This window comes from Lytechinus pictus, chromosome 15, assembly GCF_037042905.1.
Source record: "Lytechinus pictus isolate F3 Inbred chromosome 15, Lp3.0, whole genome shotgun sequence".
NCBI lineage: Eukaryota > Metazoa > Echinodermata > Echinoidea > Temnopleuroida > Toxopneustidae > Lytechinus > Lytechinus pictus.
Window position 1 is genome coordinate 11,007,894 of NC_087259.1, and position 24,158 is coordinate 11,032,051.

General features: G+C 36.7%; 2 protein-coding genes across 8 annotated transcripts; one reads left to right on the top strand and one right to left on the bottom strand.

Moving 5' to 3' along the window:
• Positions 1-960: 960 nt before the first annotated feature.
• On the bottom strand, positions 961-7,257 carry LOC129278333 (DNL-type zinc finger protein-like). Of its 7 annotated transcripts, XR_010295877.1 has the most exons (6): positions 7,157-7,249; positions 6,583-6,861; positions 5,246-5,617; positions 3,563-3,734; positions 2,612-3,003; positions 961-1,907 (listed from the first exon to the last, which is right to left on the bottom strand). XR_010295877.1 is itself a non-coding variant. In XM_064110458.1 (5 exons), the coding sequence occupies exons 3-5, from the start codon at positions 5,553-5,555 to the stop codon at positions 2,886-2,888; spliced, it is 600 nt and encodes a 199-aa protein (XP_063966528.1). In that variant the 5' UTR covers positions 5,556-5,617; positions 6,749-6,861; positions 7,157-7,215; the 3' UTR covers positions 961-2,885. The 7 variants fall into 7 exon arrangements, 5 of the variants coding, with proteins under 5 accessions (XP_063966528.1, XP_063966527.1, XP_063966529.1 ...); XR_010295876.1 differs by having other exon boundaries at positions 6,583-7,257; XM_064110458.1 differs by having other exon boundaries at positions 961-3,003; positions 6,749-6,861; positions 7,157-7,215.
• LOC129277746 (probable ATP-dependent RNA helicase DDX31) lies at positions 6,224-23,781 on the top strand. The gene is made up of 16 exons (XM_064110455.1): positions 6,224-7,144; positions 7,728-8,038; positions 8,800-8,875; positions 9,825-9,939; positions 11,097-11,206; positions 12,013-12,054; positions 12,861-13,045; positions 13,544-13,653; positions 14,272-14,537; positions 17,387-17,557; positions 17,854-17,913; positions 18,821-18,871; positions 20,006-20,145; positions 22,078-22,262; positions 22,961-23,304; positions 23,465-23,781. Exons 1-15 carry the CDS (start codon positions 7,082-7,084, stop codon positions 23,137-23,139), a joined length of 2,064 nt encoding a protein of 687 aa, XP_063966525.1. The 5' UTR covers positions 6,224-7,081; the 3' UTR covers positions 23,140-23,304; positions 23,465-23,781.
• The last annotated feature ends 377 nt before the right edge of the window (positions 23,782-24,158 follow it).

The following is a 24,158-nucleotide window of genomic DNA, read 5'->3' on the forward strand; positions in this document are numbered from 1 at the left end:
GCAATATTCAAATGCTTATAACTTTCTCATTATTTGTCTGATTTTTCTCAAACTTTCTTTGTTCTTATTCTTTGATTTTTCTGTTTTGACACAAGCCTACTTGTTCCAAAGGTTTCATTCCCCTTTAATTTCACGTTCTGGGGTTTTCTCTCATTGCCAACTGGAAAGGGGTGATCCTTGTGTTGACATGTAGATAGGAATCAGTTTATAAGACACACCCCCCCCCCTCTCTCTGTCAGCTCTCTTCAATTCACAGCCTAAATTCACAAAGGTTTAAATTTAAAAACTCCAAAGATGTGATAATGGAAATCGTATGATTAATACTTTTGTAACCAAATCATCAGAAAGCCTTGAACGTGTGAGACCATATTTTTATAATCCAAGGACCGCTGTGAATTTGGGACTGTACGGATTTATGCATTTTTTCTGTTTCTTTTTCTTCTCATCTCCAGATCTAAAGGTTCTCTCACTTTATTTCTTTCTGTCTCATTTCACCACTCTATTCTTCTCTGCCTCACTTCCCCATTCTCTTTTCTGATAATACTCGACTTCGAAACTCAGATCCATAATCTATATCTGGAACAACAATGTGAAAAAGAATTTAACATTGAAATGGTGGCAGTATTTGTTTTGTTTTCTTTTCATAATGTCCTCATATTTTCAGACAAATTTTTTTTTCATTAACAAAATCATTGATAGCATGTGACAATATGCCCATGTATCCAACACTAATTGTAATCAACATGTAGGTCTTAAACATCTTGATAAGGATAAATGCATATTAGTAGGATTTCAGAATTATGAAAATAGCTGCAAGTCAAAACATTATTTCCATTCCTGCTGCTTGATGACATTTTATAATGCAGATGGTGAAAGCAAATACACAAAGTTTGGATGGATTTTTTTTTCATTTACACTTATACAGAATTTACAAAATATACATACATATATTTACACATGTCAATGTTCAAAGCCCTGTTTATTTCTTCTACTGCCCATTTGCTATAACTGAAGTATAGCCTAGGTGAAGATGTGATTAACTGAATATATGCCAAGTGGACTAAGTGGTCATTAGATACATGTAAAATGGGGGAATATGTCGAGAAAGTGGTAATTTATTCTAGCTGTAGACGAAATGAAATAAATATTAGCCCAGGTAAATGATTGGACTAAACAGATTGTAGACCACAATGGTGGTTTCAAGTCCAGTGTTGGCGTTGGTGTTGGAATTTGGATTGCTTTCCCTAGCTCCTATTCTGAGTTTATAAAACTGATCCAGATCACACTATTGACATCTCAACAACTAGTGAGTGACTTTTCAGGACCATCTTCACTTTATGTTTGGCGTTATACTTGTGTTAAAATTGACCTAACACCAACACCAAAAGCTCAACACTGAACTTGAAATCACCCAATGACTTTAACCATCCTCTAATTGTGGTACAGGTAGGCGATCTTGGTCTGGTAGTACAAGGAGCTGTGATTGATTGCATCAAAGGAAAACTCCTTTATTCCAATTAACATCTAGAATTTATTGTTTTCGAGGTACAGGTATGTTAATATAGGTACTCGTGTATGCAAGATTGCCCTGATAAACAGTGTGCCCTCTTTTACCAGTATTTCCAAAGGGTATGATGTATGCATCTCATACGTGAAAATGACCTGTATTTCCATAGAATGATTTGTACAATCACAACTCTGACAGCGACCTGGAAAATATGACTGACTGGAGATTATTTCATTTTCACTAGCTGACAACTGTTATAAGCTTCTGAAATCCTTGCATGTGATTGGCTCAGAACAAATTAGTCAGTGAAAATCTTTAAATATTTGCTTCATGAAACACACCCTATAATGCTTCTATGTCTATCCAAATAACATCTTCCAAGAGAGGTTTAGTATAAACCCTAAGAAGACTGAGGGGGGCTGACATTTTTCGCGATAAATCCGCCGCTTGAAATTTTTTGACCGCGTCCCTCGCTGAATTTTTACTTTCAAGTCTCCTGCAACTTTTGAGACCAAAATTGTGACCCCCGGGTACGCGGTTCCGAAATAACGCAACATTTTGTAAGTGCATGCAGACCCAAAATTACAAAAAAACGTGAATTTGTGTACAAATCCAATGCAAGTAGTGTTTTTAGCCAAAATTCATAAATGTATCATTATTTTTCCTTTTACTGCTTAAAATCAATTAATTTTATCTTTTTTTGTGGTCAAAATAAAGTCCCCGACAATTTACATTGAAAAAACAATTAAAAACAAAAAGTCAAAAAACAGAGATATACATAAGAAATTTAGAAAACAATAGAATACATAAGAAAATAAATGTGATGTTGAAATTTTTGAAAAATAAATGTGATCAGATGCCTATCTAGAGTATGTGAGAAAAAAATTAGCATTTTAGGGGCATTATTTTATCAATTAGAGCAAACTTATGATTTTACGCATTAATTAGCATTTAAGCATAATTAATGAGCGATGAGATCGCAGAATTTGATATTATAGTTTTGTAGATAATGCCATGGGTAACACGCGTGCCAATTTTCGTCGCGATCGACGGCCGAGATCAAAAGGGGGGCTGAATCAGCCCCCCCCCCCAGTCTTCTTAGGCATCGAAATAGCCCAGTCTATAATAGGGTTAAGGGTTGACAAAGGACTTTGTGGATGGTTTTCTTCAGAGCAAATCTCCTGAGATATAGAAAGTTTCATTTTGCTAAAGAGTTAAGTGAATTGAGTTATTAAAGACTAAATGATTTTCAGTTTTTCACATTCTGTCAGTGCTACTGATTATTTTTATACCAAAATTGCAAAGTGACTCCAAAATCAAGATACAATGTATGTCCTCCTGTTTTTTGCTTCAAGTAAATGATGCAAAAATCTCAACATCATGATTTTATATCAGTTTGAGCATCGTTATCAAGGCCTGAAATTTCCAATATGTCATCCTCTGTCAGCTGAGATCGTACCTCTTCGCCTTTGGCAGCCATGATTTCTTCTATATTCCTGTACAAGAAATAAAAAACCAACAACACCAAAAAATATAAATGCTTGCAATCAGTGGCGGACCGTGACCCGGAGGAGACAAAGCATTGGGGGGCACAGCATTGTTCACAAACAATACAGTGCCCCCCCCCCAATGCTTTGTCTCCTCCGGGTCACGGTCCACTACTGCTTGCAATATACAGGAGTTTTCCTGTGCAGTTCATAAATGTAGACCAAATGTGGAGATTACTGGGGACCACGTCTCATTTATTAGTTAGTAGTGCTCTCATGCCTGAAAAATGATGCTAAAACACACAAACATAATATTCAAGTTTATAGTCTTAAATCTTTAACAAAATCAAATTTGAATAATGAAACACCAAATCTTTTCCCAATGATTAGGAACATAATAATAAAAAAGAATCATCCATAAAACCAGATATAACCTTTAATTACTCTTTGTTGAGAGAAGAACCCCCGCCCAATTCATCTCCATAAGATAATTATGTAGGACGCATCTTTAGTTTCCTCCCACAATTAGTCTTTCTTTCTCTTTTAAAGTTTCTTTCAGTTTGCTTACCTTCCTGCCCCTTTTGCTCCTTTGAACCAGTCCAGGTTATCAGCAATGAGATGATTATTATCGCATCCGTTACACTTGACGATGACCACGCCCTTCTCATAGGCGTGCTTGGAGATGCCCCTCGCTGTACGCATCCCACATACGTTACATGTGAACGCAAGATGGAGTTTCCCTGTAGCAAAATGAAAGTGATCAACAACAACAATTTCAGCTGAACTTGTGTGCTGGGGAATCCTGCTATCTTCAAATGGAATTGATTTGCAAATTGAATATCTTGAGAAAATATTCAAAACATCTATGTTAAATTGAAAATACAGTACAATGATGAAATAATAAATAAATATTATATTGAAATGTTGTAAAATTAAAACCTTAAAAACTGATCATAAAGATGTCAGATAAAAAAGAAATCAGTAAGAAGAAAGTCAATCAAAGATCCAGTTGTCTCAATAATTTCAACAAATATGGAAACTGAACATCATTAATATGCTCAAAGCCAGTGATACAATATAGGACTATAGTAGGCTAGTTTCGAGAAAGAAGTCCAATGGCCAAGAAAGGCAACATGTTATAAATTTTCTTGAACTTTTAAAGTGAAAAAAGACATTAGCAAAATGTATTAACAAGTGGAATGCCTCTGGCCGTCTCACCTGCATCACGCGATTCAATATAGCAGCAGTGCTGATTTTGAAAACTACTATAACTCGCACAAGATGTTCAGTGATACTTGGTTACTCTTATTTCCACGTTTTATGAACTAGACCAATACACTTATAGAGATATGATGGCAATTCAACAAATACCCCCAACGTGGCCAAAGTTCTTTGACCTTACATGACCTTTGACCTTGATCATGTGACCTGAAACTCGCACAGGATGTTCAGTGATACTTGATTACTATTATGTCAAAGTTTTATGAACTAGACCAACACACTTTCAAATTTATGGCTGTAATTCAACAAATACCCCAATTTGGCCAAAGTTCATTGACCCTAAATGACCTTTGACCTTGATCATGTGACCTGAAACTTGCACAGGATGTTCAGTAATACTTGATTACTATTATGTCCAAGTTTCATGAATCAGATCCATAAACTTTCAAAGTTATGATGGTAATTCAACAGATACCCCCAATTCGGCCAAAGTTCATTGACCCTAAATGACCTTTGACCTTGGTCATGTGACGTGAAACTCATGCAGGATGTTCAGTGATACTTGATTAACCTCATGTATAAGTTTCATGAACTAGGTCCATATATTTTCTAAGTTATGATGACATTTCAAAAACTTAACCTTAGGTTAAGATTTTGATGTTGATTCCCCCAACATGGTCTAAGTTCATTGACCCTAAATGACCTTTGACCTTGGTCATGTGACATGAAACTCAGGCAGGATGTTCAGTAATACTTGATTAACCTTATGGCCAAGTTTCATGAACTAGGTCCATATACTTTCTAAGTTATGCTGTCATTTCAAAAACTTAACCTCAGGTTAAGATTTGGTGTTGACGCCGCCGTCACCGCCGCCGTCGCCGCCGCCGCCGCCGCCGTCGCCGTCGCCGTCGGAAAAGCGGCGCCTATAGTCTCACTCTGCTATGCAGGTGAGACAAAAACTGGATAGCCAGATAAGTTTGTTAATGCAGTTGCATATCTGCTGCTGGCAAACTTTAGGTGGGGCAATTACCTTCAATTTTACCAAGTGCCTGCTTGGCTGCAGCTGCCGAGGTGTCGTCTGTTTGTCTTGAACAAAAACATCTTTTCAGTTCTTTGTTTGAAGCATCTTTTGTGGAACAAAATACATGATCCTTTTGAAGAGTTTTTACCCATCTTGATACAGAGAAAGATGAAGAGGATGAGGTCATCGTTTCCTGGTTAATCAAAGTAGTTCCGTGTCTAATGATGGGACATAATTTCATCCTTAAAGTTTGTCGGCTTCCAAAACTCCCTGTTGATAGGCATCGTTCGAGTCCAACTCTAGCTACGGAATTCAACATCACGACTGCTTTATAGCGGGCTACAACTTCTTGTCTGACGGCTTCTCTGAAGACAACCACAGCTGAAACATAGAAATAGCCAAAAATTAATAGGAATAACAATTGAAATAAGTCATATAACTACAAGCCCTATTCTAATCACTAAGTCATGCCTCAGGCCAGATTTTTTTTTTCACTTTTTGTTTCGATTTTGCTTCAAGGATTCCTAAGTTCTACTCGACTCAAAGTCAAACGTGCACATATCACTAAGTTAGGGTGTCTGCATGGAGGAAATATTTATTTTTCTTAGTTTAAAAAAAATCACATTTTCTTTGTGGATTTGAATAAAAAAATAATATTAAGACTGACAGAAATGTAACATTTCATCAAATCCAAGAGATCAAAGATAGGAAAAAAGAATGAAATACTGGGTACTTTTATAGGCTGTGTAGGCCTAGTTAAAAAGGGGCGGACACACACAAATCCATTTTCCCCCTACAGAATAAACAGAGAGCTGTTAGTGTTACACAGATAGGCACACATGGGACAGTGTATATTATTATTGCTGGAATAAAGACCCGACGGAAGTGCCCGAATCTGCGCTTATTTTGCTTATTTCTCAGCAATAACACAATTTCTTCCAGGATCCTTTGGCACATATTTTTCATTCATACAGACACTTCGGTGGTCATTCTATTTTGTATTGGATTCTGTAAAGTCATTTTGAGATCGTTACCACAACTGGCATTTATCTTTAACACACCCCAAAAGGGTTTGCAATTTCTTTATCCATGACAAAAGAGGCAAAATATCGATTCAGATCACATTTTTGTGGCAGGCTGAAATCAGCGCCTTTTTTATGCCGACACTTTTAGTTTTACAGAGTTCATGCAGCTCATACACCCTGCCCCTACTGCCCTAGGCCTTAGCATGCTTGCTAATAAGTAATGTCACTTAGAAAGATCTAGACTACTCTTGCTTAGGCCCTAAGTTTCTTAGTTTCAATTCATGAATTTTATCATTTAGTTACGCATTGATCACGTTGCACGCCGAACGCCGGTGAAGACACTGAACTTGAACTTGAAGTCCACAGCACTCTTCGAAGCAAAGGAAAAGTCATCAATTAATCATATGTCAGTTGCCTCTTTTTTTCTCAAGACTCAAGTCATTCTTTCAAGAATCAAGTAGTAAAAATTATAACATTAGACCTCCACCTGATTTCCAAATCTTATCTGCCGCCAGTGACCAGTCAGTGTTACGCCGACCGTACTCCTGTTTAGCTTCACTTGGCCACCCCGATGATGAAGCTGATGAATTAGCTCATGTGCTATTTGAATGGAAGATTCAAGGAAACGTGATTTAGCTTATTTACTTGCGCTAAGAAATAAATTGAATACGCCGGTGATAGAAGCGGATTTAGCATACCGGTACACGTGATCGCGGGCAAGCAGAGATTACGCAATACGGAGAACAAGTTTCAACTTTCCAGCTATGCCTATGCACGTTTGCTGAAATCGTAACCAAATTTGTGATAATTTTCATTAAGAATGGCAGGTAGTGACAGCGGGTTAGTCTTGAATCTCGTATCGAGTGTTGAAACAAAAAAACAGGTTAGTATTTACGCCTGAAGCATGAAGGCCCTAATTGTAAAATTGTATTTGTTTGTAGCGATTTTCCAGTTATTCATCACAGTCCCATTCGTAGAATATTTTGTCGTGTATGCAGAAATGCACACATGACAAGTTGAGATTTTAGGCAGGGAATTGAATAGTGACTCGGTGTGAGATGACCAGGCATTGTGTATATTGTATGAATTGAGGATAGATTGAGATACAGGTATGGTGAGAAAGGGATTTGTGTGAAGAGCGAGAGTCTAGTCCAGAAAACAGAAATGCATGTCTGTGTCACAAACGAAAAAAAAATTGAAGTTGAAACTTTGTCGGTTCGTGTCTTCAAGTTCAACATTTTGTTTTTCATTTGCGAAAAGGTGCAAAGATCTAGATCTATAGCTAACATTCTAAGAGGCATTGAGACCTCAATAACATGGACAAAAACTGCCAGAGAAGTCGGTCTTTCAATAACCATATTGTACAAAATCCACAAATATTAAAGTTTTACCTTTGAAAGGCTTTGTCAGTTGTCACTGTGCTCAAAAAAACTTTTTCTTAGCTTTTTAACTGTCTTTGTCTTCAGATCCAGAAGCCAGCAATTCCTCAGGAAACTCTTTGGAAAAAGAAGAAGACCCCATTCAAAACTAGTCAGAGGAGAGAAGAAAACATCTCAATTCAAAGAGCACATGAAACCGAAGCTACAAAGAATGCAAACTCTGGATCTGGATTCAGTTTTAACTTTTCACAAGCCAGTGGGGAAAACCGGACAAAATCACAGGGCAAAGGTGCGAGACAAAGAGATGGAGAAAGTAAAGAGAAACATTCTGGTCAACCCTCGAACAACATCATTTCTTCTCTCTTTCGACATAACCCAGAAATACCTCAGGTTTATGTGTAAGTTGATTTTGTTCTTTTGTTAACCTTTGTAGATTGTCTTCCTCTTGGATAGTGATTTGTCTTTCTTCTTCTTCTTCTTCTCTTTTCTAATACCCTTTTTGCCCCATATTTTGTTTTACCCATTTTTTTTTATTAGTAGTACTGTAAGTTTCATTATAGAAATTTACAGAGAGAAAAAAAGAAAGAAAGAGAGTGAAGTGTAATGTGTGATATATATTCATACTAACAAATTTACAGGTAGTTTTTATATGCCATTTTAAAACTGCTTTTTTCATGAAATGAATTTATCCATATTCATTACCCCCATGTAATCTAAAGCTTAGCATTTGATCTACGGGCTGATTGACTATTGTGAATGATCAGTTACATGATGATCAATTGTAAAAAAAAATCAGGCCAGGCCCCCGTTGCATTAAAATATGGTTACTTTGCCATTCAATGATAACTTTTATTGAATCGTTGATTTTGATTGGCTGTTGATCAATGTTACCATGGTAGTTACCATTGGATGGCAAAGCTACCATAATAGTAACTGTTATGCAACAGTGCTCAGGTAAGTGTTTTATGAAGCAAATATTCACTGATTGTTACCAATTTATTTGTTTTGAGCCAATCAGATGCAAGGATTTTAGTAACTTATAACAGCTGTCATTGAAAATCACTGACCATTTCTTTCATGAGATGCTCCCCCTGATGATAAACCCCTGTAATTATTAAAGTAATAAATGTAAGCTTTTTTTTCTTTCTTTTTTTGACAGCCATGATGTCACCCAAAATAAGGAGGCCATCTTTTCATCAACACAGTTCAGTGAACTACCACTGCATTCCTTCATGGTGAGTTATATATCCATAGTTTGAGTGTTTCATGAAGATATTTGTTGTGTTACAAATGGCTTTCAATATGGCTGAATAATGGCCAGCTGAATGAGATTCATCTGCACTTTGCTGGATTTTACCAAAGACTTGGGTCACAGTGCTGAGTCAAATTGTACTTGTGATGGTGTTTCAAATTGACAAACTTGGTGCGTCAGATTTCTTTGTTAAAAGCCAAATTAGCTAGGGTTTTGATACTTTATTGGTCAAATATTGAAGATTTTAGGGAAATGTAAATTTCCAACAATCTTTCATAAAATTATTATAATGTAGACATACTGTAGTTATTGGGACTCTCATTTTTGCACTTCATACATTGTAAATGAAGTCTTGCAATAGGATAGATATATGTTTTTCTAATGCCAAGATTGTACGTCAGGTGTGTGTAAGAATTGGGGGTTGGCATAAGACAAGGTTTAATTTGCATTCAAGGAAATATGCAAAACAGGAAGTGAAGTGGAAATGTTAAACATGGATATTGTGGTTAACAGTTATCAGAAATTAGATGATTACAATTTGAGGTTACTTGTTCAAGGTCGGAGGTCATTTCAGATCAATTAATATTGATATGAATTGATATGTTCTTTAAAAAAGGATATCTTCAATTTAATCAAATGAAACTTGTATGATGATTTTTTGATATATTTCAAATGATATGAAATGAATAACAAGTTTAGTAGATGTCAAAGGTCGTTTGATGTTTACCAATTTAGGGTTTATTTATTATCAAGTGATTTTTTTTCTTTATTTATCTCTCATTTTTTGAAAAATTAATTGTTTTTAAAACAAGCTCTGCTGATATATTGAATTGTATATATATAAAATGTAGGTGAAACTGCCAGAGGCATTCCACTTGTAATAATGTAGGCCTATTTGATTAACTTGTATTGTACTGTGTTGTTTCTGCCAGATATCTAACATCGAAAAGAATCTTGGGTTTAGTCAGATGACGACTGTTCAACAGAGAGCCATTCCTACTCTACTCCAGGAAAAAGACACTCTTATCAAATCACAAACAGGAACAGGTAATTGTAAACTTAGTCCAGTTTAACCATCCCTCCCTTGCCAGTTAGAATCCTACAATCGTAGGTTAGTCTGAGGACTTTTCAATAGAGAGCTATTCCTATACTACTGCAGGGGAAAAGACACTCTCAACAAATCACAGACAGGAACAGGTATCATGAAACTTAGTCCTTTATCCCTCCCCCCTTCCCTCCCTCCGCTTCCCCTTAGAATCTTGGGTTTTGTCAGATGATGACTGTTCAACAGAGAACTATTTGTACTCTACTCCAGGGACAAATCACTCCTGTCAAATCACAAACACCGACAGATAACTTGGAGAATTCTGTTGCTGTCCCCCCCCCCCCCCTCCACTCTCTCCCTCCCCCACCCCCTTAGAATCTTGGGTTAGTCAGATGACCACTGTTCAACAAAGAGCTATTCCTACTCTACTCCTTGGAAAAGACACGTATTAAGTCACAAACAGGTAGTGAGGAATACATGTATTCCTGTTTTTTTTCTTACCCCTTCCCCTGTGTACCAGTTTTAAAGAACTCCCCAAGATCTACAACATCTTGGTCTACTTCTAATTAAAACTGAAATAGACACACTCCACATGGTATTGCTTCATCTTGCCCACAACTATTTTCTCTACTATTTTTTTTAATGTCATTCAATTTTTCTGTTAGTCCTTTATACTTGGGTTGGGTTTTGCCCTGCCTGCATTAAACAAAATGATAATTGGGCCAAATTATACTTAGGCCAAGTGACATGATTACTCCAGAATCAAATGATGCTTGCCAATATTACTATGGCATCTAATTAGCTTGCATGCAGCTTGAGTGTTGCGATTGGGACTCCTTTTTTTATTTTTAAATGTTGGCAAGGCCTGCTATCTGCATAGCAGTGCGCATTTTATTATTAAATACAGTTTTTTATCACAGAATACAATTTTTCATTCCCAGAGGTTGGCAGGTCTGCATACATTGTAGTGCATGTAGCCCAAGCGATAACTAAATGTACTGTAGATCTTCTAGCAATTAGACCAATAACATGTTTGGTAGAATGAAACATGGACCAAAACAGCAATTCCCTTATAAAAATAGCTTAAATGGAAAGTAGACAAAGTTGTTTTTAAACCTTACCTTAAGAGACAATATATATTGATTTCATGAATATGCAGGAAAAACTTTGGCGTACGCTGTTCCAGTTGTGCAGCAACTTCAAGGTTTACAACCCAAAGTTCAAAGGTTACATGGACCTTATGCTCTTATCCTGGTCCCTACAAGAGAGGTAAGCATTGTTTTAAAAATCAGTGTTTATAATACCATCGAATAATATGCCTTCTTTGTATGATAAAAAGAAATGTGTGTGCTGACATCTCAAATGTGCCATGGCTAGCTATTGCAGCACGTTGAGCCGGTGGGATGTGAGTATGGTACCTAGCCGCAGCAACTCCTTAGGAAGCCTGCTTCTGAGGGAAACATTTATCACAGGGATGATATTAGAAATTGATGGAAAGTCGAAGCCTTGAATCGATGATAGATGTAACTGCTTTGTGTCACATGATGTAGTTTGACCAATCAGTCATGACAATCTTAGTATGAGGTACTGTATGTAATACCAGTTTATGATTTGGTGATGGAGCCATTTAGTAAGTCAGCCGGTTTCATGCTATCATCAATATCGGCACCAACATCCAATCTCAAATCACCCGTTGTGATCAATGGAGAGGGGGAAAGAGGGCAGTAATGATGATAATACAGATGTGCATTTTACCCATTGTTAATATAGAAATGATGAAATAATAGTAATGATATGTCATGTAATTATACTTGTTGTATGAAGTGCCTAACACCTGCCCCTAGCACGCAAATGCTCTCCGATAATGTTTGATAATGGCATTAGTTTTTGCAGAGCAGCTGTTATGCCCTTTTTAAAAGAAAAATACAGATGAGAGCATTCACTGTTTATGTGGACAGGCTTATGTCAAGGGCTTTAAACAGTTTTCATGAACTATGCTTCATATTTGCCAATGAAAAAAATGTGTTATTTCTGATAATCAAATTATATTGTAATTAATTTTGTTTTCTTCACAGCTGGCGTGTCAGAGCTTTGAGACTCTTGTGAAGCTTGTGAAGGTGAGTTCTATCATTTTCATCTCTGTGTTTTCTTATTGATGTATGTGTTGTAGGTGGTTCAGGGAAGTATGTCCTTAAACAAATAGTTATGTGGTTTTCACTGACCACTGTTGTAAGATACTAAAATCCTTGTATCTGATTGGCTAAGAGCGAATCACTCTGTGAAAATCACTGACAAAGCTTTCATGAAATGCTACCTACATGTACATGTAAGTCATCCCTGACTATGGTATTTTATTTCTAGTAAATTTTTTCAAGTAATTTTCTATTGCAACACAAAATGTGTAGATCGTTGCTGGGGCAACGAGATCTCCATTAAAAAGGAAAAACAAAAATGTTGAGCAGAGTGAAAAAAACAAAACAAGGCTGACAGAGTGCTGCATCCAGTGGGATGTCTTCTCAGTGACATAACAAAGTGGCTTCATTATTTAAGATGGAGAGCTGAGATTCTGAAATGATATCACTTATACAGATGTAGTTATGTTTTTGAATTCTGATAATGGAGGAAATTGCAGAAGAGTGACTGTGAAATGCTGTTTATAATATAAGAACTGATGCTTGCTGAAAAGCTATTTCTATGCCTGTTGTTACCTTCAAATTTAGAGTTTACTCACAGATATATATTCAATTCCAGGATGTAAATTTATTTAGCCATTATTATTTATTTATATATTTATTTGAGCTCTTCCAAAGAAATTACACTGTGATTTTCTTTTTAAATTTTTTATAATAAGTTGGTTAAAGGAACCTTTTTAAGACATTAGAAATGAAAAAGACTTATCTTTGTTTTTATTCTTTTATACCAGCCATTTCAATGGATAGTACCGGGTGTACTGATGGGAGGAGAAAAGAAGAAGTCAGAGAAAGGAAGAATAAGGAAAGGAATCAACATTCTGGTGTCTACCCCTGGTCGATTGGTAGATCATATTAATACTACCAAAGCTCTTACATTCACAAGAGTGAGGTGGGTTGTCTTGGATGAGGCCGATAGGTAAGTTGATGATGGTAATGATGTTGATGGTGATGATGATGATGATGATGATAGTGTTGATGATGCTGATGGTGTTGGTGGTGGTGGTGATGATGATGATGATGATGATGGTGATGATGATGATGATGAAGATGATGATGATGATGATGGTGTTGATGATGGTGTTGGTGGTGGTGGTGGTGATGATGATGATGATGGTGTTGATGACGCTGATGGTGTTGGTGGTGGTGATGATGATGATGATGATGATGATGATGATGATGGTGGTGGTGGTGGTGGTGGTGGGTCATGTTGATGATGATGATGAAGATTATGATGATTATGATTGTGTTGTTGATAAGGATCATTGAAAATGTTGAAAGTTGGAGGAGGAATAGTAAAGAGAAATAGGGTGGTAATGCATAGTATGAATTTTTAGGACTTTTGTATAAGCATCAGAAAGAGAAAGATAATGAGTATGCGACTAACTATTATCTTCTTTCATGTCTTTTCTTACAGGTTATTAGATCTTGGTTTTGAGAGGGATGTATCTACTATCTTGAATGCTATCAATGAGCAGTGCAAGAACCAGAAACAAACTGTCTTGGTGTCAGCTACACTTTCAGAAGGTATGCTTGAACATAGTAATCATTAGGTACCTTGCCAAAAGTCTGTGTCTTGTCTTAATAGCAGGAATCCCGCAATAAAGGCACTAGTGAGTCTTTTCATAGCGGCTTTCTTGCATTCCCCATTGTTTTGTCTGTGATGAAGCATGAGAAGTGGTAATGAAAGGCTGCTTGCTGGATTTCCATTTAAAGGACACAGCTGACTTTTGACAAGGTACCTTTTTGTAATATGCAAACAATTAAGATTGAATTGCATTGAATTGAATTTATTTTCCACATTCTCATTGAAAACATACATGTTAATATACAAAGCATTGATGAATAAATACAAACAAAAAATGAAAGTGTAAAATAATCTCACCATTTTATTCTGAAAAATTGCGTTGGTTCTTGTTAAAAAGCCTCCCTCTTTACAAATATTAATTCTCAATTCAAACACATGAGAATAATTTTTTTTTTTAAGTAATGTTGATAATGCAAAATTTTGGTTTCTTTTTTACCGATACACCCATTTTATTGATGCAAAAATTAGAGACTTCTCATAAAGTAAGTGTTGGGCTCGTTATGAACCAGTTTAATAATAATGATAATTAATATTATCATCGTCGTCATCATATGTAGGTGTGAAACGACTTGCCAACATCACCTTGAAGGATCCCGTCTTCATCGACGTCGCCAAAGACCAGTCAGGCACAACAAATACAGCTTCATCTTCAAGAGAAGGGACGAAAAGTACGGTTAAGATGAAGGCCGAAGATGGCTCAGAAGGAGAGAAGGACGATGCAGAGAAGTTTACCGTTCCAGAACGCCTGAAGCAGCAGTTTGTCATTGTACCAAGCAAGTTACGACTGGTTGCACTCACAGCTCTGGTAGCAGGCAGATTCAAGGTATTCAGGATTTCAGTAATGCTTCGGTCACACGGCCACTTAACGGTAGCTGCGGATGCTAACACCTAGTCCCCACTGCGACCATTTATGCCATGATTTGCCTTTCGTAACTGACCGCAAAATTTTTTGAACCATTAAAAAAATTATACGATGAATACTTATTGCAACGACTGATCTGATAAGATCACGACAATTACTCCACGATCAAGACCGCCGTTTTAATCGTTGCGCAAATTGTGACAGTGGGAACTACATGTAGGTATTAGCATCCGCAGCTACTGTAATTGGCCGTGTGACCTAAGCATTGTTAGTTTAATATTGATTTTCATTCTCTGCGGCATGAGTTCATATAACCATCAGAAGATTGAGTAATTGAAAAAAGTTTTGCAAAGTTTGACTGTGATTTCTGTGAGCTTCAATCATTTGATTTGAAATCAAATGAAGCAGTTGGCATTTGAAGTCGTTTGATATCAATGGTTCAGGGATCACTAGTCTACCTAAGCTGCCATTTGGCAACCTGGAAAATTGTATAGATTTCCCGGCTTGTAAACAGTGAAAAAAAATAGTGAGAGCCTTGATTAATGTGCAGAATATAATTGCCAGTTTCAATAATGAGTATAACTCAAATTGTCAATGATAGACAAAGTCATTAAAAAAATGTATTTTTAAGTTGTAATCGATAGTTGAACACTCATAGAGCTCACTTGAGTAAGCTACATAGTTGTGCCTCTCCAAACAATTTGTTGGAATTAGATTTAGTGCTGCAAGTCAGGCGGCATGTTCGGGTTCTGTTCGGTTCGGCAATTTTTTTCCGAACATTGGTTCGGTTCGGGGTTCGGCAATAAATGCGCAATTAAAATATCAACATTTAAAACTAGGGATTGCCGACCCTCTAATAAATTATCATAATGAATTCTGTCGTATATTTATAATAAATTTTGTTTCTAAAAAGAATGGTTATAAAAATTGCTGCATAACTTTCTTTTATTTATTTCAATCTTGAAACCAGAAATAAGAGTCATTTCTACTTTCATTTTTAAATTGAATAAAAAAAAAACAAAGAAAATAATATTGATAACGAGAGAATGAGGACAGAAACAGAATTACAAAGAACAGAATATTTTTTTGTTCATTGATTATTCCATGTAGATATGATCATGATCGATTACAATGCCATTGCAAACGCAGCTTCTCCGATTGGAAAGTGTTAATCGGGAATGTCGGAACAGTAGACAAACAACCTCCACTCAACTGTTATACTGGTAAAATTCACATTCCAAAGAATATGAAATCTTTTAGAAAGTCCCTATTTTCTGAAAAGTGGTTAAATCTGGTCAATCAATTACTTTAAAAAGATAAAATATCAGTCCATTCTTGGTCCCGAAAGATCGACACTAGAGTGACTTCAAACATATTTCCAACACAAAAATGAGTACATGGGACTGTACTGTGTATTTTAGTGTTATGAAATCACTCGGCGTTGATCGTCAGAACCAAGACGGAACTGAAAATTTATCATTTCATTTTCAGTAAATGACCAGATTAAACCACTTTTTAGAAAATATTGACAATGGAAAAACATTTCAAATTCGGAATATGAATTTTACCAGCATAATAGCAACTGAGAGCAGGTTGTTTTGACTTCCTATTTCAACTTTTCTTATCAACCATTTCCGGTTCACAATCAGGGAACATGCGTTGATTTGCTTTGAATTTTTATCTTTTCTGTTTTTTCTAACCTCATTCCTTCATCTCTTATTTATTTATCTTTAATATTGATATGTATATTTCAGAAGGTGAAATATACATACTTTACCATTACTTTGTCAGTCACAAGGAATGAATTTATGTCAGTTTTTTTTTCTATTATTAAATACAAAACAATTACATGTACGCCCGATCACAATCATGATCGATTACAGTTATACGTAATTCAACTACACTTTTAACCGAGTTTAGCTTAAAATGTCCCCACATTTTATGAGAAAAATAAATAAATTCATGGTAATAAGAAAATTGAGACTGATAAAAATTCAATCAAAGACGAGACCGAAGCTGTCATACTTTGTCATTTACGAGGAATGAATTTATGTCTTGTCCTTTTTCTTAATTAAATAGAAAACAATTGGGTCCGATTACGATCACGATCGATTACGGCAATACGTAATTCAACCACACTTTTATACCGAGTTTAGCTTCAAATGTCCCCTCATTTAATGAAGAAAAAATATATTCATGTTAATAAAATATTCTTAAGTTGATAACAATTCAATCAAAGACAAGATGGGAGCTTAAATAGTGGATTTAAAAAATATTTTGTGTGGAATTCTTATTGTGCACAATCACTAACCAATATTTTTTTTTTCATTTTATATTTAAATATATGTAGTACCCGCTTGAATTCATATAATATAATAAAATAAATGTCCCTTTTTTTTTTTACCGAACCACCGAACCAGGCCTTTGTGTTCGGTTCGGTCCGGTTCGGAAGTGCCAAGTTCGGCAAACTTCCGTTTGGTTCGGCAGTTCGGCTACAGCACTAATTAGATTCCCTTTCAGCATATACATGTATTTACACATATTTTCCTAATATTATTATAGACTAGTGTTATTCTATGAAGACAATCTCTTTCATATGTAGGCCTACATTGTACATGTACATGTATAAGGAGATAAGTCAATGATAGACATTTGCCTGATTTTCAAGATTAAAGATTTACTCAAGTGAAATTTGTTTGTGGCCATTTCTTCAATCTACTGGTATACTTAGATTGTCATAGTGATTCTGAATATTTCTATTTGTAATTCATGAATACATTTTCTCAAAATGTCTTTTTTTATATATTTAGAATCCCTCCGGATGTAAGATGCTGGTCTTCCTCTCAAGTTGTGAATCAGTCGACTTTCATTACACCCTCTTCCAGAGTTGCAAGGGATGTTCCATTCTCAGAGAGGATGGGGCAGCATCAAAGAAAGAGGGGATGCCATTATTCAAACTCCATGGCAATATGTCTCAAGAGGTATAGTAATTACATCATTTGAAAAAAATTATATTCACATTTTATACCATGGTAGGGACAGATAATGGGCACAGATTTAAAGTAATTAATGTTCTTCCCTTTTGTGGTTCGGTGCTGGTTGCCAGTCATCTTTGGTTGTTTGGATTTTGATTGCATTCATTTACTAATGTTTAAAAAAAATCTAGTGAGCTATAATGCAACTCCTGTCTTTGTACTGATCTTGAATATGACGATATGAATATCAGTACTTTTATTGAAAAAAAATGTTTGGTTTGTTTTCTACATATTCTTTACAGGAAAGAATTAAGATGTACCATGCATTCAGTGAAGCAAGGAAAGGTGTCCTCCTATGTACAGTAAGTCATGTTTTTGTTTTGTTTTTGGGGGGTTGCTTTTTTTGTTTATTTTTAATGTGTATTCTTTTTTTTAACATACCTCATTTGCTAAAATTTATTACCGTATATGATGTGTATTTGTTATGATTTGTAGTATCATTGTTAGCCTTGCTATTTTTTTTTTTGGGGGGGGGGTTAGAAGGAACTGCAATTTGTTTAAAGAGTCATTGCGATTTGCAATAAGTTCTTGCAAAAGATTTGTCTGGAATGATGAAATTATTTTTTATATTAACAACAGAATAACATAGTACCATCTATCTAGAAATAATATGTTTTAAGGCGCACTTTTATTACTTTGTCGAGTTGCAATGTTGGACACATTTTGAGACTTTGAAGCGTACAATGAGCATTCATTACCATAAGCAGGGGCTGCGGAATGGGTATTGAAAGTTGGGGTGGGGGCTTAAGAGAGAGTGTGGAGGGGGGTGCTGACCATGCTAAACATCACAATCGGGTGGTAATTCTTTCTCTTTGGTGCACGCTTTTGGAAAAATGTTGAGGGGGGCCTGCAGCCCCCTGGTTACCTGTGGGGCGTTTCGTAAAGCTGTTCGTTAGTTAAGAGCGACTTTAAGAAGGACTGGTGAACCTTTCTTACGTGCTAAACCATCGCCAATGGTGTATACCATTTACTAAAAGAAAGGATCACCAGTCGTTCTTAAAGTCGCTCTTAACTTACGAACAGCTTAATGAAACACTCACCTAGTCCCTGATACATGTAGGTACTGTAATTTGTCTTGCCGTGTCTGAAAACTGTTGCTGGGTTATGTTTCATCATATGGGATTAGACCAAATGGGTATTGAATGAACTGGAAATGGACCAAGTGACAATTGTCACCTCTCCCTCTCTTGCCTCTCTGTTTTCTCACAGGATGTTGCCGCCAGGGGATTAGATTTACCGAAGGTCAAATGGATTGTACAGGTAAGGAACAAAGGATTGGATGATATTTCCCCCTTTTCGACCATGTTTCTCCCTTTCAGCAATATTTCTCATTTGGGACCACATTTCCCCCTTGTGGCTATATATCTCTTCTGGGACCATGTTTGCCTATGGGCACCAAATTTTGCCCTTGGGACTATATTCCCCCCTTGGAACCATATTTCCCCCATTGTACCATACCCCCCCCCCCTTGGGACCTCATGTCTATTACCCCCTTAGGGAGCATACATGTATTTCCCCTTTGAGACTATATTTCCCCCTTTGGACCATAGTTTCCTTGGGACAATATTTATCCCTTGGATCGTGTTTTCCGATGTGGTCTATTATTTTGGTTAATTAAAATCAGTTTCAACTTTGGTTTGGAATCCTGTGTCTGTTTGTAAAATGTAGGATAATGTGGATAATGATGATGAGGAGGTAAATAGTGAAGAAGATGAAGAGGAAGAATCAAGATGGTGATGAGGTTATACATGTATATGTTCATGTAATGTACTTCCTATAGTTCATGTTCATGTTACCTTGTTGATCAAGTTAAACTTACCTACGCGTTCCTGTATCAAACCGCTACTGATCTCAAGAAGTCATTCCTGCTTGATCAAGAATGGTGTTTTTGCCCGCAGGCTGTGGTAGGTGAAGCATAGAAGCGACAAAGAACCTATGTAACTCATCCTATGGTAGTTTTTCCATTTCCCTGACCAAGGTTGAAACACGTCTAGCAAATTCTACCAGTCAAGATTTGCAAACTTGATGCTGCATTAGGTGGGTTTTTTTTGGGGGGGGCAACGGTACATGGATGGTGCGTGGGCGGTGTTGCTAATGTTGCACATATTCATCCTCCCATTAGCTTGTGTACGACAAGCATCCATACATTTCTTAGCAGTCAGGTAGACAGACCATCATCCCCCCACCACCTCCTATGAAAATAGCCTACCACCACCCCTGAAGGCGACTCCTGTAATTCTTCTGAAGTCGACAAGAACACACTTGTCGAAACGTCTAGTTTGGATGGTCCTTTTCAGGACCAACATATGCCCATGAAAGAATACATGGTGTACCCGGAAACCCATCACACTCTACTGCAATCCTACTCATGCCACTAATATCTTCTGATTTTAGTATAACATACCGGGGTCAGCGGCTGATTATGTCCATCGTGTCGGAAGGACGGCTAGGATCGGCAAAGAAGGACAAGCCTTTCTATTTCTAGCTCCATCGGAAGTAGATTATATCAGGATACTAGAAGAACAACATATCAGGTAATAGTTTTCGAAAAAGTATTCTTCAAATCCATTTAGTTCATCTTCCCTTGCTAGTTGATATAGATTTTAAATTTTGATTGAGATAGATAGGCCTATATATTTGATTGATCAGTGGAACATTTTGGAATGTGTTATGCTTGCCAACTGTCTCAAATTTGTGGGAAAATGAAGAACTTTCACCCTTCATAATAATGATTCTCAATTTCTGTCAGAGAATCTGTCTGTAGTTAGCTGTATTTTCTTGATTTGTCAATAATTAGCTTTATATGACACCTAGATACATGTAGATCCTTATCATTTGATTGGTTGTTTGATATCGATCATTCAGTCCATTTTGCAATGACGTCATCAACCGTGCAATTTTGGATCCATACGATTTTGTCCATTTCATGCACGCACTGCTACAGGCACTACAAGTAAGGTGTTTTCAGCGCGCATGTTGTATGTACGCGACAATCAACTGACCAAGCATATTTTGAATCAAAATTGATAAATTTCATATGAAAATAATCTCTCTTTAGGTGTCATACATGTATAAACCAAATAATGAATGTTCTTTTCATTCGTGCAATGGACAGAATACTTCATTCGGTGAAAGATGAAATGAATGATCCATTCAACTCGGCTACGCCTCGTTGAATGGATCGTTTCATCTTTCACCTCATGAAGTATTTTGTCCATTGCACGAATGAAAAGAACATTAATTATTTGTATATCATCGGTCATGACTCATAAGTATGGTTTTTGTTTGATGAATGCTTTGACATTTAAAACAAAGCCTCAACAATTGCTCAAACTTCTTACCTCAAGCTGACTGGGTGGTCTTGTGACCAATCATTTTGTGAAATTTTATTCCTTTATTTCCGTAAGGCATCCAACCATCTATAAAAATAGTTGGATCCTTGCATCAGGAATGTGACTCTTTTATGTTTGCAAAATGATTTTGATTGAGCACAGAGTTAAAAAGTCCAGTCTTTTGTACATTTCAGGGATATTCTCCCAAATAGCGGAGTCCAACTTGACCTTTTGCAAATAATGTAGGATGTTTTATGTTCTAAGAGAGATCTGGGCTACGCAACACAAAGCGCAGCGATGAATAGCAAATATAAAAGAACACTCCTGATTGGTTCCTGGTCAGTATTTTGAACCAAAATCGCATTTAACATTGATCTTGATTTGTCAGTCCATTTAGCGATTGATTGCTAATCTTTGTGTTATGGAGCCCAGGGGACTGATCATGTAGCGTTTTGTCAGTGATTATCACTGGCTAACTTGTTCTGAGCCAATCAGATACAAGCATTTTAGTAGATTATAACAGGTGTCAGTGCTAAAAATCACAGACTATTTGGTTCGTGAAATGCTCCCCTGGCAAAATAATAGCAAGGACCGTTGCATCACCTAGACCCGGTTACACAATGCTTAGTCATTAATCATAGGGCCAGTATATTTGATCATTGTGTGCAATTTAGTATGAAAATTTAGCTTTGTGTTACTGGCCACTAATTGTTAAATGTCTCAATACCTCAGCACATGCTTTTAAAAATACAGTGAAGTTCATAAGCATTTTCCAGCCAGTTCCAGAGAGTTTTCAGGTCTAAAACTTTTCTGGGTCATGATTAGATGAGAAGCACTGCTGTCCAACTTTTACTATGGCAGCTGTCAGATTATGACGGCTTGTCAGTGCTAACAACTTCCATGAAATGGTCTCCTGGGGCCCGTAACACAGAGCATAGCCATCATCATAGGACAATGTCTCAACGACTGATTGCAGTTTCCACAGTGTACAATGAATCATTACAATCAATTGTACGATCACTCGCTAACCTCTGTGTCACGGGACCCAGAGAGTATTTCATAATTATTTGCTCTCATGAAAATAAGGGTGATACCCCATATAAGTAACTTTATGGTTTCTGTTTCTATCTTTAGAATCAACGAACTGCCTCTGGATGATATCCTATCCAGCCTGATGACCTCTGAAGCTCAGGACTTCATCCACGGTCAGTTCAAGGGTCAGATGCAACGCTCCGTTGAGGAAGCAGCGACCAACCTGCAACTCAGATATGAGAATCATGTCCTGAGTAGTACAGCCCACACCCAGCAAGCGAGGAAAGGTAAGTTTGTGGAGAGAAGAAGACTGCCCTCGCTGGATGGGGATAAGGGAGGGAGGACAAGTGGGTGTATTGTTTTGCTATGAAATTTAAAGCCTATCTAATGCTTTGGTAAAGGTATAGTAATGTGGATAATATTCGAGTATCATCCAACATTCTGATCTTACAAATGTGTAGGGACCATATATCATTTGTTTCATCTAATGATTTTGTGTGAAAATTTACTTTTACTTTTGATATTTAGTGCCTTTTTTCTCAGTTTTTACTTTTCTTCTGAAAAGGTCCTTAGAGCCCTTTACACACCCAGGGATTACAGATGAGAAAGGTGTGAACAGAGATCATATCCTGAAATGTTCATCCCATTTATTTTTTAGAAGGTTTTTTTTCACTAGAAAGAGAGGAAAAATTATTTGCAGTTATATTTATTGATAAATTATAATTACAAGTTTACAATAGTGATAATAAACAACAGACAATATTATTGGTCAAATTACAAACGTGATATTTACATATTAGTAACAACAGATAAAGTCATATTAATAAGCACAAATAATTTGAATGTAAGGGGAAGCTATCATAAGCATAAAGCTTGAATGAATAGCAATTCTGGTCTTGAGCTGACCAAAATATATGTTCATATTTACATCATCAAAAGATAAATCAAATTAAAAGTTAAATTATGTTCTTGTTTACCTCTACAGCATTCCACTCTTTCATCCGAGCGTACGCTACGTATCCATCATCCCTCAAACACATCCTTCATATCAAGAAACTTCATCTAGGTCATGCTGCCAAGAGCTTTGGACTACGTGAAGCGCCCTCTAACATCAATGAGAGGATAGGCAACAGCAATTCAAGGGGTACCAAGAGAAAACAGTAAGTGTACATTGCTTTATTTCGTTGTCAGAGCTACCAAGTAGCACTGATTTTTCGGTATCAAGTACTGAAAAATGAGAATATTGATGGTTATATGCAAAATACTGATTTCTAAAGTTTCAATTTTATGTGATATGCTATGGTATTTCTTTAAAATACTAACTACAAAGTCAAAAAGGGGCCTAAGCTTTCGATCCTAGCAGAATCTTCGTCGGAGGCAAAATTTTGCCTCCGACGAAGATTCTGTTAGGATCGAAAGCTTAGGACCCTTTTTGACTTTGTAATTTACTCCATTGGCTCTATTTTATTAGATAAGCAGTTTTCAGCAGCTTCTTTTTGCCATTAAAAATACTAAAACGTTCTTGTTCTGTTCGGCAGCTCTACATTGTTTTTCTGGGGCTTTCACAAAGCTGTGAAACTAGAATTTTATTGATTTTGTTTTCTGTTTGAAATTAATATTGGTGTATGTACATTTTTTTTAATTTTCATCATCTCTTTTTTCTTGTGTACTACTGAAATTTGAAATTTCTGATTGATACTGATGATATTAAGGCCTATAAAAATTTTTGTTTGCCTTAACAGAGGTGGGAAAACACCCAGATCGGTCTGTTGTGTTTTACCCTTCCTAAGTAATGGATGATTCACCATTTAAAATAAAAAAGTAAGCAAAACAATGAAAATTATGGTGGGTTGGCACCTTTTTTAGGGGGGGGGGGCAAATTTAAATGAAAAAATTAATATTGGCATGTTTGATAAAGGCCAGTCGGGTTACAGTAAACAAACATTTTTGGGAGGAGGGGGATGCCTTGGGAGAAAGGGGGGCATAAAGTGGATGAAAAGAGCAAGAGGTTAAAGAGATGGGAGAGGAAGAGGAGGATGGGAAAGGAGGAGGAAGGGGAGGGGATGGGAGAGGAGAGGAGGAGGAGAAAGGGAGGAGGAGGAGGAAGAAGAGGAGGATGGGAGAGGAGGAGGAAGGGGAGGAGGGAGAGGAGGAGGAGGAGGAAGGGGAGGAGGATGGGAGAG